The sequence below is a fragment of the Procambarus clarkii genome, chromosome 7 (genome assembly GCF_040958095.1).
Source record: "Procambarus clarkii isolate CNS0578487 chromosome 7, FALCON_Pclarkii_2.0, whole genome shotgun sequence".
Lineage (NCBI taxonomy): Eukaryota > Metazoa > Arthropoda > Malacostraca > Decapoda > Cambaridae > Procambarus > Procambarus clarkii.
Window position 1 is genome coordinate 10,694,355 of NC_091156.1, and position 13,456 is coordinate 10,707,810.

The 13,456-nt window shown below is 44.2% G+C and overlaps 2 protein-coding genes across 4 annotated transcripts in view; one reads left to right on the forward strand and one right to left on the reverse strand.

Moving 5' to 3' along the window:
- The window catches only part of LOC123752355 (lachesin-like), a 375,643-nt gene that overhangs the window by 292,195 nt on the left and 69,992 nt on the right, over nt 1-13,456 (reverse strand). For all 3 annotated transcript variants that reach the window (XR_011224554.1, XM_069312820.1, XM_069312810.1), the window contains exon 2: nt 3,274-3,778. Coding sequence is in view for 2 of the 3 variants with exons in the window: in XM_069312820.1 (XP_069168921.1) it covers nt 3,274-3,343 (70 nt within the window). In the remaining variant the exon portion in view is untranslated. The remainder of the gene's footprint in view (nt 1-3,273; nt 3,779-13,456) is intronic.
- LOC138357648 (proprotein convertase subtilisin/kexin type 5-like) overlaps nt 10,234-13,456 on the forward strand; it is a 37,850-nt gene continuing 34,627 nt past the window's right edge. The window contains exon 1 of the mRNA XM_069314655.1: nt 10,234-10,278. Coding sequence (XP_069170756.1) covers nt 10,234-10,278 — 45 coding nt within the window. The remainder of the gene's footprint in view (nt 10,279-13,456) is intronic.

Consider the following 13,456-nt stretch of genomic DNA (forward strand, 5'->3'; position numbering starts at 1 on the left):
GGCCAAGTACGCGAGACGAAAGGGCAAAGGATGGGATAGAAGGTGATGGGTAGGGAATAGGGGAGGTGGTGGAATGTGAGAGGAGGGCTTGGGAGGGAAGAGAATGTAATGGAAGATTATGAAACAGGATTGAATTGATAAAACGGGGAGAGATGTGATGGCAGAAGAGGAAAGGGGGGATAGGGTGGAAGGGGAGCGGATGAGATGGGAGAAAGGAAGAATAGTGGATACGAGAAGAATGAGAATTAAGAGGGTTAATGAAGGCAGGGTGGAGGAGGTGATATAACGGGAAAGGGTAACTATGTGAAAGGAAATAATGAAAAGGAAAAGGGCGTGAGAGTAGAGGGCAAGCAAGGAGTGGGAGACAGGGAGATGGGAGAGTGAGAGACAGGGAGATGGGAGAGTGAGAGACAGGGAGATGGGAGAGTGAGAGACAGGGAGATGGGAGAGTGAGAGACAGGGAGATGGGAGAGTGAGAGACAGGGAGATGGGAGAGTGAGAGACAGGGAGATGGGAGAGTGAGAGACAGGGAGATGGGAGAGTGAGAGACAGGGAGATGGGAGAGTGAGAGATCAATAACAAACTGTGCAAAACATGAGGGAAATTATTATATCCTGATAAGAAACGAAGAAGATGAAGGAGATATATAATAAGAAGGCGAGAGTGATACCACTGAAATGGGCAAAAGGAGAGGAGGAGAAGGAAGAGTGAGAGAATGAAAAAAAAGGAGATTCATGAGACGGAAAGAGAGAGTACAAGTGAAGAACAAGGAGGTAGATGAGGACTTGGAAAAACGCGACAGGGAGAGTGAAAGAGAAGAAGATAAACAGAGAGAAGTGGTGATGCAGAGAGGAGAAAGGAGAGGGGAAGGATCAAGAAGGCGAAAAAGAGATGAAATGGCAAGATAGGAAAGAGAAAGAGGGGAATGAAAAATAAATTGAAGAGGAAGAGAGTCTGATACAATGAGTAAAGAGAGGAAGAAGTGGTAGACGAATGGATGAGGGAAACTAAGATAAAAAAATACAAGTTAATTTAGAGGAAAATGCAAAGAGAAGCAGACTGAAAAGAATTAGAATGGAAGAGATAAAGACAGGAGCAGAGAAAATACCGCGAGGGAAGATACTTAGAACAAGAGGCACGAGAGTATGAGAGGAAAGGAAGGGAGAAGAGAGAGAGAGAGAGAGAGAGAGAGAGAGAGAGAGAGAGAGAGAGAGAGAGAGAGAGAGAGAGAGAGAGAGAGAGAGAGAGAGAGAGAGAGAGAGAGAGAGAGAAAGAGAGAGAGAGAGAGAGAGAGAGAGAGAGAGACGGGTAAGAGTGAGAGATGGGGGAGAGTTAATTATAAGGGTGAGGATGAGAGGGGAGAGAGGAGAGAGAGGAGATGAGAGAGGAGAGATGGCGGAGGGGGAGAGAAAGCTCATCCTTCAGAGGAAGTCTTCCTGAAATCGCCAGGAGAAGTCTCTGAAAAGTTTGTTTGTCAACTTGGGGTGGAAAGTGTGCCAGTATGTATCGCGCCCCCTGTGTCTGCCTCTCACCCTGTCTTCCTTACAGCGTGCATGCCTGAGTCTCTGCCTGTGTGTGCTTGTGTCTGCCTGCGTGTGCCTGTGTCGGCCTGTGTGTGTCTGTGTCTGCCTGTGTGTGGCAGATGTGCCTGTGTCTGCCTGTGTGTGGCAGATGTGCCTGTGTCGGCCTGTGTGTGGCAGATGTGCCTGTGTCGGCCTGTGTGTATCTGTGTCTGCCTGTGTCTGCCTGTGTGTGGCAGATGTGCCTGTGTCTGCCTGTGTGTATCTGTCTCTGCCTGTGTCTGCCTGTGTGTGACTGCGTGTGTCTGTGTCTGCCTGTGTCTGTCTGTGTCTGCCTGCGTGTGTACCTTCAACATTACTTGCCTCTTTACCAGCGTGTCTGGCCACGTCTAGGCTTCTCTCTCTGTCCAAATTCCTCCCTTCTCCCCTCCTCCCCCCTCCGTCAAAATACGTTCATATCTGTCTGCCTGTCAACATACTTGTCGATCTGACCGTCTGTCTATCTGTTTGCTGCACTGACGCCTAAATAGTTAAGCAAAATAATTGTTAATCGCTTTACTTTTATTGTGAACAACTTTGCTCTACAGTAGCAGTGAATGTTTGGCAGCGCCAAGTTCTTTTTTCATTTGTGTACTAATGCTTCCAATGTTGGAAGTGCGGGGTGGGGTCTGGTGGTGGTAGTGTGTTGTAGTGGTGGTGAGGGAGAGTAGTGGGGGTGAGGGAGAGTAGTGGGGGTGAGGGAGGGTATTGGTGGTGAGGGAGTGTAGTGGTGGTGAGAGCATGTGTTGGGGGGCGAGGAAAGGTGTTGTGGAGATGGAGTGTGTAGTTGCATGTATCCCATTTCGTACCTAACAGCCAGAGTCGCCTCAAGTCGTGTTTTCTTCAATATGAAGTTTATATTAAAATATGATCCTATGGAGATAAAATTTGACTTCGCTTAGAAACCTGATAACAAAAAAGTAAGGAATAGTAGGAGAAGAATATACTCAAGTGTTGAGAATGAATCCACAAGGTCTTCTCTGAATACCCTTTATTCTCTTCTCCGAGGCTATGGGTGTGGGGGAAAACTGAATTGTGAGATTTATATATTGCAATTTATATTAATGTATATAGTAATTTATTTCGTGATCTATTTTTACATTAACTTATATCTTTTGATAACAAACTATATGCTATTTAAAGTCACACACATCGCTTCCTATACATTCTGGGGGTTTATGGATAATATATATATATATATATATATATATATATATATATATATATATATATATCAATAATTTCATATATATATATATATTTATATATATATAAATCAATAATTTCAATCGAAATTATTGATTAGTAGACATTACAGCATAAGACTACATATGTTAGTAGTAAAATTTGAAGGCTAGCTTATCTGTATAGATGATTATGGCCTAGAGAACCAGGTAGGAACACAGATGAAACAAGTCAGATAATACCCCTTGTGGGGTGAGGCTGACTTAACCACATGTACTTGTTGCTAGGTAATTATTAATTCTTCCCCCTTCAATTACATCTCAAATTAACGACCATTTACGTCCCTTATTTGTAATTTCTCGTAATTTGACGTTACGTCCCTGAACGTCAAATTACGACCATTTACCCATTTCAGTGACATCTACATACTCAAGTCATCAGAGATAAGTACACGATGTACTCCAAGGAACTTTACAAACAAGCATACATAAGGAACCCAAGATGGGAGACGAGAGGAGGCTGTACTGACCTGTGTGAAGACAGAGGGCGAGGCACACTGCCAAGACGGTGCCCCGAGCTACTTGTGGAGTGCCAGTCATACCGAAGGGAACTGAAGAGCACACTAAGATGGAGGTGGCGGCGGTGGCGTCCTCCTACGACTCGCACACAGATCCACGTTATCAACTTTCTGTTGTCGATATTTTTCAGCGTGTCTCTGGAGATGTCCGCGTCGGCAAGTCGACCAGCATCACTGAACTTCGAGCGTGAGTTCAACACGCTAAACGCGCACGCAGTGCCCGCCTCTCCTAATCGCCAACACTTCAAATATTACTTCAGCTTCCTGGGAGGTGTCAACAGTACCTCTAAGAGAAGTTACACAAGCGTCCATCAACAGTCCCAGGTTCGTCAGGTCAGAATAGGTCACCGGGTGTCGAAGCAAGGACGAAGTGACATTGACCTCAAAGCCAATCATGGCGCGCGTCGAGAAGTGAATACACAGTTCCCGCGCCTGGGGGTGAGTGTCTTGCTGGAGCCTGTAAGGAAGAAGAGATGCAGAGTGAGAGAAGAATTACCAGCGGCTCACTATGACTTAGGTCGCAAATTTACTGCAGATGAATGACATTTGCAAAAGGAGCTATGAGAGAGAGAGAGAGAGAGAGAGAGAGAGAGAGAGAAGAGAGAGAGAGAGAGAGAGAGGAGAGAGAGAGAGAGAGAGAGAGGAGAGAGAGAGAGAGAGAAAGGGGGGTTTGAAAGACATAACGCAAGTAGAGAGGAATACTTTACACAGTTCGTTAATAGGCATTTACTTGCATTAAACAGACTTCTCAAAAAATTCATGCATAAATTGCAATAAAAGTTATATCTACGACTATGAATGCCAGTAAAACGTTGAATAGGTAGGTAGGCTCGGTCTGATTGGAAGAGCAGCAAATGTAAAATCATACTTCACATGTGTATTTCAATTTTCGCGGCAAAATCTTTCTCCATTCAAAAGTAATATTGGACAGCGAAGCGGGTATTGAATACATTAGAAAATGCAGAAACCCATTATATAGGTTGATTAGCGGTGTTTCAGTAATACCGCGGGTTGGCTGGCTGGCTGACTGGCTGGCTGGCTGACTGGCTGGCTGGCTGACTGGCTGGCTTGACTGGCTGGCTGGAATAATTTCTAACTGGCTGACTGGCTGGATGGCTGCCAGGCTGGATGGTTAGCTGGGAAACATCCCTCATTTCAACTTAGCTTCAGTTGTCCAAATGACTATTCGCCTGTGTTACACGGGGAGATAATGTGATTTGCTTCTAATTTCATCACTGGGCCAACTACACTTGCTTATTGATGCCGGCTGATGGCTCCAAATATCCCTGTCAGGAACATTGTGATGGGTGTGTGTGGAATTGTGATTTTTGTTTGTGATGTTGTGTGAGTGTTTTGAGCCTCCTTTGTTGTTTGTGTTAGCCAGGAAGCATTACAGGGAAGTAAAGTCCTTCAGGATCTGTTAATTGCTCGTCCTAGCATATAAGGGTGTTTTCTATGGCTTTCTTATCAATTTGTGCAAGATATTACTGGGCCTCGTAGCCTGGTGGATAGCGCGCAGGACTCGTAATTCTGTGGCGCGGGTTCGATTCCCGCACGAGGCAGAAAACAAATGGGCAAAGTTTCTTTCACCCTGAATACCCCAGTTACCTAGCAGTAAATAGGTACCTGGGAGTTAGTCAGCTGTCACGGGCTGCTTCCTGGGGGTGGAGGCCTGGTCGAGGACCGGGCCGCGAGGACACTAAAGCCCCGAAATCATCTCAAGATAACCTCAAGATATGCTATTACGTAAGATTCGCTTGATTGAGACTATTTTCAGCATGCACGAGAGGAAGAAGTACACAAACATTAGGCTGAAATACAACGCATGTCAATTATAGGATTTTACATATGGACATATGGACATGTTTTATGTACCAGAACGCATTTTCCTAAACACTCTAATGATCACATAACAAGAACATAAGAATAACGTGAACAGCAGAAGGCTTATTTATATTTATCCAAACGCATTAATATATGTAGAGTCTACCCTTGAAACACGCCAGCAATCCCACGTCTATTCTGTTACCTGGAAATTGGTTCCATAAATCAAAAATATTGTTTCTAAACCAGTATTTACCCAGTCTTTTCTGAATCTAATCTTATCCAACTTACATCCATTGTTGCGTGTTTAATTTTGATCTAATTTCTATCCATTGTTGCGTGTTGTGTTACTAACGGATTGCAATGTAGTCCCACTGCAATGTGCTTGTCTAACCGATCTCCTCAGTTCTCTCCACTACCGGCAATCCTTGTGCGAATATCTACGTAGCTGCAGAGAATGTCACAATAATTTGGTTACAAAATTAGGCTCCCTGTCCCTCACACACGAAGTAAAGAATGGGAAACTTCCTTGTTTTGAGGCAGTGATTTACACATATATAGTTCATGCATTACTGTATTTGGTCCATGCATTACTGTATTTGGTCCATGCATTACTGTATTTGGTCCATGCATTACTGTATTTGGTCCATGCATTACTGTATTTGGTCCATGCATTACTGTATTTGGTCCATGCATTACTGTATTTTGGTCCATGCATTACTGTATTTGGTCCATGCATTACTGTATTTGGTCCATGCATTACTGTATTTGGTCCATGCATTACTGTATTTGGTCCATGCATTACTGTATTTGGTCCATATATTATTGTATTTGATCCAAGTATTACTATAGTTGGTTCATATATTTGGCTCATTTATTACTGTTTTATTTTTCTACCAGAGACGTGGCCACACATCATTTATTACTGTATTTGGCCCATATATTACTGGTCTCGGTGTTCCCGTGGAACTATGAAAATGTCTGTATTATCAAACAGTGGGTTTTTATGCACTACTTGCAAAATTCTCCATTTTGTTGGGGGAAGTTGGATGAAATTTTACTGGATGTTGGGATAGAAATGTTCACATTCTGCTTGGCACTGTTGTGGAAGTGTTTTTTTGGCAATATTTTTCGTATCATTTTCATTTTTCTAATTAGTTTGTGGTAACAAATACTGGATTGTGACGGATTTTTTTGTTTACAAAAATATTTTTGACGTTTCGGAATAGTTCATATATGAAAGGTCAGTCAACATCCAAGTTTTATACTACAAAATTGATGAGAAAAATGTATCAGAAAAACTGGTCCTCTTACATATGGGCACGTACACATGGCACAAACATATGGGCACCTTCATATGGGCACCTTCATATGGGTACCTTCATATGGGCACCTTCATATGGCCACCTTCATATGGGCACCTTCATATGGGCACCTTCATATGGACACCTTCATATGGGCACCTTCATATGGGCATGTTCACATGGGCACAGTGCTGCTCGTTCTTTTGAGTTACCCCCTCCATAAAAAAAAAAAAATCCAACCCACCTAACCTATCGAGTTCGACGGATAGAAAACGTAGATTCACGCCAGCCGTTACTGTTCCCAGGAGAGTCCCCACAGCGCCCGGTACTAGAACCAGGGTCTCGTCTGTAATAGTCACAGACGCAGGTTCGAATCCTCGTCACGGCCCTTGTGGATTTGTTCATTTAACCAGGGTCTGTCCTCTCTCTCTTAATACGTCACATTTTGCCTACGTTTACGTTTTGTAAAACGGTTGTTTTTATTACGTAATGACAAATAGAGAGAACAGGCTTGTATTGAAGATTCTTTGGAACATGTAAACCACTTACTGGGGGGGGGGGTACTGGTATCCTTTACCCATGTAAACCAGTAGCCAGGGTACAGGTATCTTGGGCGATGTAAACCAGTATCTGAAATACTAACATCTTGGGCGATGTAAACCAGTATCTGAAATACTAGCATCTTGGGCGATGTAAACCAGTATCTGAAATACTAGCATCTTGGGCGATGTAAACTACTAGACTGGGTATTGATATCTAGGCCGATCTCAATGAAAACTATTAAGTCAAGTTTGTAATTGCCATTAATAGGTTCACAATTACAACCAATTCTGTTTGGACGTTTCTAATCTCACTTGTGATCCGAAATCGTGTTACCGCACACACACGCGCACACACATGCACACACACACACACACACACACACACACACACACACACACACACACACACACTCTTGATGGGATACCAGCTGGGCCCGGGTCTCTTTCTTTCCTCATTCCCCTCTCCCTCCTCTCTCATCTTTCTTCTCATACCTTACCCCCCTCCCCCGCAAATTCCTTAAGGAATTGAAGGAACTGAACCTTACGACACTAGAGAAAAGAAGGGAGAGAGGAGATATGATAGGGACATATAAAATACTCAGGGGAATTGACAAAGTGGAAATAGATGAAATGTTCACACGTAATAATAAACAGAACGAGGGGACATGGGTGGAAAACTGGAAACTCAGATGAGTCACAGAGATGTTAGGAAGTTTTCTTTTAGCGTGAGAGTAGTAGAAAAATGGAATGCACTTGGGGAACAGGTTGTGGAAGCAAATACTATTCATACTTTTAAAACTAGGTATGATAGGGAAATGGGACAGGAGTCATTGCTGTAAACAACCGATAGCTAGAAAGGCGGGATCCAAGAGTCAATGCTCGATCCTGCAAGCACATATAGGTGAGTACATATAGGTGAGTACACACACACACACACACACACACACACACACACACACACACACACACACACACACACACACACACACACACACACACACACACACACACATAGGGGGGCCTCGTAGCCTGGTGGATTGCGCGCAGGACTCGTAATTCTGTGGCGCGGGTTCGATTCCCGCACGAGGCAGAAACAAATGGGCAAAGTTTCTTTCACCCTAAGTGCCCCCTGTTACCTAGCAGTAAATAGGTACCTGGGAATTAGTCAGCTGTCATGGGCTGCTTCCTGGGGTGTGTGTGTGTGTGTGTGGTGTGGAAAAAAAAAAGTAGTTAGTAAACAGTTGATTGACAGTTGAGAGGCGGGCCGAAAGAGCAAAGCTCAACCCCCGTAAAAACACAACTAGTAAACACACACACACAAAGATACATGGGACCACACACATATGGGACCAAAGAGCCAAAGCTCAAGCCCCGCAAGCACAATTAGGTGAGTACAAACACACACACACACACACACACACACACACACACACACACACACACACACACACACACACACACACACACACACACACACAAACATACACACACACACACACACACACACACACACACACACACACACACACACACACTCTTGATGGGATACCGGCTGGGCCCGGGTCTCTTTCTTTCCTCATTCCCCTCTCCCTCCTCTCTCATCTTTCTTCTCATACCTTACCCCCCTCCCCCGCAAATCCCTTTCTCCACCTTTCTCCCTCCATCTCCCCCAACACTCTCCTCTCCCCAAGCTTCTCCCAACATCCCCTGGTTGTCCTCCCTCACCACCTCACCTCTCAGAAAATATTAAGAATTACCCACAAAAAGCTGAAACTACACACAAAACACATCCCCGATTTCAGACTTATATAAAAATCGTCGGAGGTCGCTATAGATGCCCTGAAGCAAAGAAGTCTGGCGATTTAACCTATAAAAGTGGTCAGGGGTGGTGGGGTGAAAGATGGGGGGGTGGTGGGGGGGAAATCTTTGGGGGGGATTTTGCGGTGGTTGGGGAGGGGTCTTGGTAGGGGGAAGGGGAGGTGGTGGTAGTGGTAAGGATGTGCAAATGGTGGAAAATAAAAAGGAGTTTGGGAATTCCCTTGAAGCCTCTTGCTGATGGCTACCCTAAAAGGAATATTTTCTTTCTGTTGAAATTTTATATGCTAGACCTGGAAGAGCCTCAAAACATGAATAATTTAATTTGCTGTTGAATATGCGAGATATCTTCTGTATTTGTTGTGTGTTTATGTGTTTATGTGTGTGTGTGTGTGTTGTGTGTGTGTGTGTGTGTGTGTGTGTGTGTGTGTGTGTGTGTGTGTGTGTGTGTGTGTGTGTGTGTGTGTGTGTGTTTATGTGTGTGTGTGTGTGTGTGTGTGTGTGTGTGTGTGTGTGTGTGTGTGTGTGTGTGTGTGTGTGTGTGTGTGTGTGTGTGTTTGTGTTGTCAGAAGTTTGGCAGTGAGTTAAATAGTTCATGTGTTATCCAGCCATTTTATTTGCTGGAAAGGGAGAGGGAGAGGGCAGTGGTTGAGGAGCGAACAGAAATAGGATTGAAAGGAGAAATGAGATAGTAGACAAGAAGAATGAGAGATAAGAGACGAAAAGGAGGAAACAGAAGGAAGAGGAGAGGCCTGAAGCGGAAAGGGAAAGATGATGGGAAAGGAGAAAATTGAATAAAGAGAAGTTGCAAGAGAGTTGATGGAATGAAGGAAGAATGAGAAAGAGGGCGAGGGAGGGATGTAAAAAAGGAATGCATGTTAGTGAGAATATGAAAAGCAGAACGAATATGAGTTTAAAAAGAAGATGAGAAGATGCATACAATGATTAAGCGATGAAATGGCACAATAGGCACGTTGGTTAGTAAGAAATACGAAAGAGAATGTAAGCAGATAAATGAGTAAGCAAGCAGATTAGTTAAGGAGATAAGTAGGTGATGAAACAAAGGCGTGAACAAGCAAGAAGATAAGTGAAAGAGTACACGTATGGGTGAGTGAGCCAGAGGGAGAGAGAGAGAAAAAGAGAGAGAGAGAGAGAGAGAGAGAGAGAGAGAGAGAGAGAGAGAGAGAGAGAGAGAGAGAGAGAGAGAGAGAGAGAGAGAGAGAGAGAGAGAGAGAGAGAGAGAGAGAGAGAGAAAGAGACTGATAAATCAGCACAAGATGTGATAAAAGGCATTACAAGTGATTTGACATACAGTTCCTTAATATGTTAAGGAAAATCGAAGCTTAAACTCATTGCATAGTTTGAAAGGTAATTACCGCCGGAATAGCGAGAGAATATTGATTTATTTACATTACTAATGATTCGAAATGTGGGGCTTAGGAGCTGATGCACGACCTTGCAAGCACATCCAGGTGAGTACACGCAGATGATTTTACACACAGGCGCCCGCACACACACACACACACACACACACACACACACACACACACACACACACACACACACAGTGGGGGCCTGGGTAGCCGGGTGGATAGCGCGCAGGGTTCGTAATTCTGTTGCGCGGGTTCGATTCCCGCACCCAGGCAGAAACAAATGGGAAAAGTTTCTTTCACCCTGAATGCCTCTGTTACCTAGCAGTAAATAGGTACCTGAGAGTTAGTCAGCTGTCACGGGCTGCTTCCTGGTGTGTGTGTGTGTGTGTGGTGTGAAAAAAAGTTGTAAAACAGTTGATTGACAGTTGAGAGGCGGGCCGAAAGAGCAAAGCTCAACCCCCACAAACACAACTAGATGAATACACACACACACACACACACCTGTACCAAATAAGTGCAAGACAATAAAACAAAGCCAACTAAAGCCACATACCCACACTCCACTAAACATTATTAAAAGTTGAATACACTCCACTTACGTTCCAAACTGACTAACCAACTACGACTTGAAAAATAACACAGAAATGTCCTCTAGTGTCTCAAAAAATGCGTCTAACGCGAATTTCAAACTATAGGAACAGAACGGATTGACCTTTTCAACAACCTCGGTCAGCCCGTGACCTTCGGCAGTTGTCGTGGTCTTTTGAAAGAGGCATATGAAAAATTCCCACGAATTTTATACAACAGTTATCGATAAAACATGAAAAAAATATCAATTGACACCACGGTAACATGTCCATTGCAAGTTCCCGATAAGCGCCAAGATCAAATCACCGTCTGCGAAGGTCCTGATCAAGAAACTATTGAATATTTAATTATATAGAAGGATAAGAGGCTCTTAGACAGAACTGTCAATGTGCTGGTGTCGGGGGCGGCGACGCACGGAAGTTATCTTGAGATTATCTTGAGATGATTTCGGGGCTTTTTAGTGTCCCCGCGGCCCGGTTTTCGACCAGGCCTCCACCCCCAGGAAGCAGCCCGTGACAGCTGACTAACACCCAGGTACCTATTTTACTGCTAGGTAACAGGGGCATAGGGTGAAAGAAACTCTGCCCATTGTTTCTCGCCGGCGCCTGGGATCGAACCCAGGACCACAGGATCACAAGTCAAGCGTGCTGTCCGCTCGGCCGACCGGTTCCCGGAACACTACGGTATTCCCATTATCCCAATATAAGTCGGCGGCGCCCACAACAACGATACTTCATTGAAGCGTGTATTTACATTCCATTTCGGGAGCTGCGCTGCGGCACGAAGGCAGCGCTGCCTTACTGGGCGCAGCTCAGATCTCTCCACATAAAAACTGTATAATCTTCATAACATATTGGAATCATTCATTTATTTGCCACAGCATATTGAAAACAAATTCCATGCTTACGGAAAAAAAACAATTGATAACATATCTTAACAGCCCGTTCTCGCGAGCGTTCCCAATGTCAAGAAACTGTCGTACCAAATTGCCTTATGATAACCTACCACAGGACCAAAGGATAGAAAACGGGCTCATACGTTCACCCTACCCAAAAAAGAAAATGGGGTGGGGGAAAACTTCTTCAAACAGGAATAAAATACCTTTCGATCTAAAGCGACACCATCCTGCTGGGAAAGTTATTGCTTATTGTATAAACTGCAACTGAAGAGATGATGTCATAAAACAAAAGTACAACGCTCTCTCCACACTCTCTATACCTCTATTGGCTCACTGTAAAATTGTCGCCTGAGGAGATTGTAGGGTCTATACCCGCCAAACACATACCGAAATTACGACGTTGGTACAACGTTCGAACAAGTTTTAACACCACCTAACCAGTTATAACAACCAATATAGCAAGTTGTAACAACGTTCTAATACGTCATAAACACGTTAAGCCAAGATGTAACAACTTCATTACAAGATGTAGCAAGCGGAAAATAGAGACAATTTCGGTTTGTGTTTCCAGGGTATGGCCTGAAGAGACTATAGGGACCCCATCCCTCCGCTATTTCCCGGTATCGGGCAGCCGGGGCGCATCCGATCCCACGATCGTCGTCGCCCCTAAATCAACACAACAACAACCCTATTGGCTCAAGTTATCGTGACCAATTGGTAATAACAAATATCACTTCTTATCGGATAACGACAGACGATGAACCAAATTTAATTACATTCATTACCTCCACCATTGTGATTAATTGTTCAATAAATCCCTGAACTATATGGTTAACAGATCTCTCACAGTGTCCATGGAGGACAGAAGAAAATATATATATATATGCTGTTTAGCACTGTAAATGTGTGGGCCACGTCTGTGGTAGAAAATAATACCACAAATTACCACCACCTAGTACAACTAGCACTAACACCTATTGCAACTAATACCAACCACCATCCTGGAATTATGGGAAATTCTCTTATGAAGAAAGACTGAATAATCCAGACCTAGCGTCGCGATGAAGGAGGACAGACATAACAAGAGACAAAATTGTTTGGGGGATTGACAGTAGAAAAAGAAATGCTCACATCACATTCCAGTGGAACAAGAGGACATGGACAGAATCTTGAGCAACATGAACTACGAAATTATTGGAAATTATGAAAAATGCAACGAAGTAAACGTGAAAGTTGTAGAAGCGAACTCCACTGATAATTTCAAAAGTAGATTTAATAGGTGAGAAGTCATATTGCATTCGACGCGCAGGGACATGAAAGACGGGATTCAAGAGTTCGACCCCTGCTGGCACGAATAGGTGAACAAACACACACACACACACACACACACACACACACACACACACACACACACACACACACACACACACACACACACACACACACACACACACACACATACACACACACACACACACACATCCACCTGTCCATTAACCAGTGACTTATGACACCCTGGACGCGTCCACCCCATGTGTTGACCCTCACCGCGTGTGCCCGTGTGCCCGTCAGACACACTAATGTTTCTCCCTCTCGCTCTCTCCGTATTAATCTGGTTACCAGTGGTGAAGTGTACGTGGGTGGTGATGGTGGAGTGTACGTGGGTGGTGTTGAAATTGGGTTTACTGCTGGCCGCAAAAGCTCGGGCTCACTGATCAGCCCATCAGAACGTCACTCATCTGATGGGCTAAAATGCCCGAACCTAGCCTTAACCGCGGACCCACGAATAGA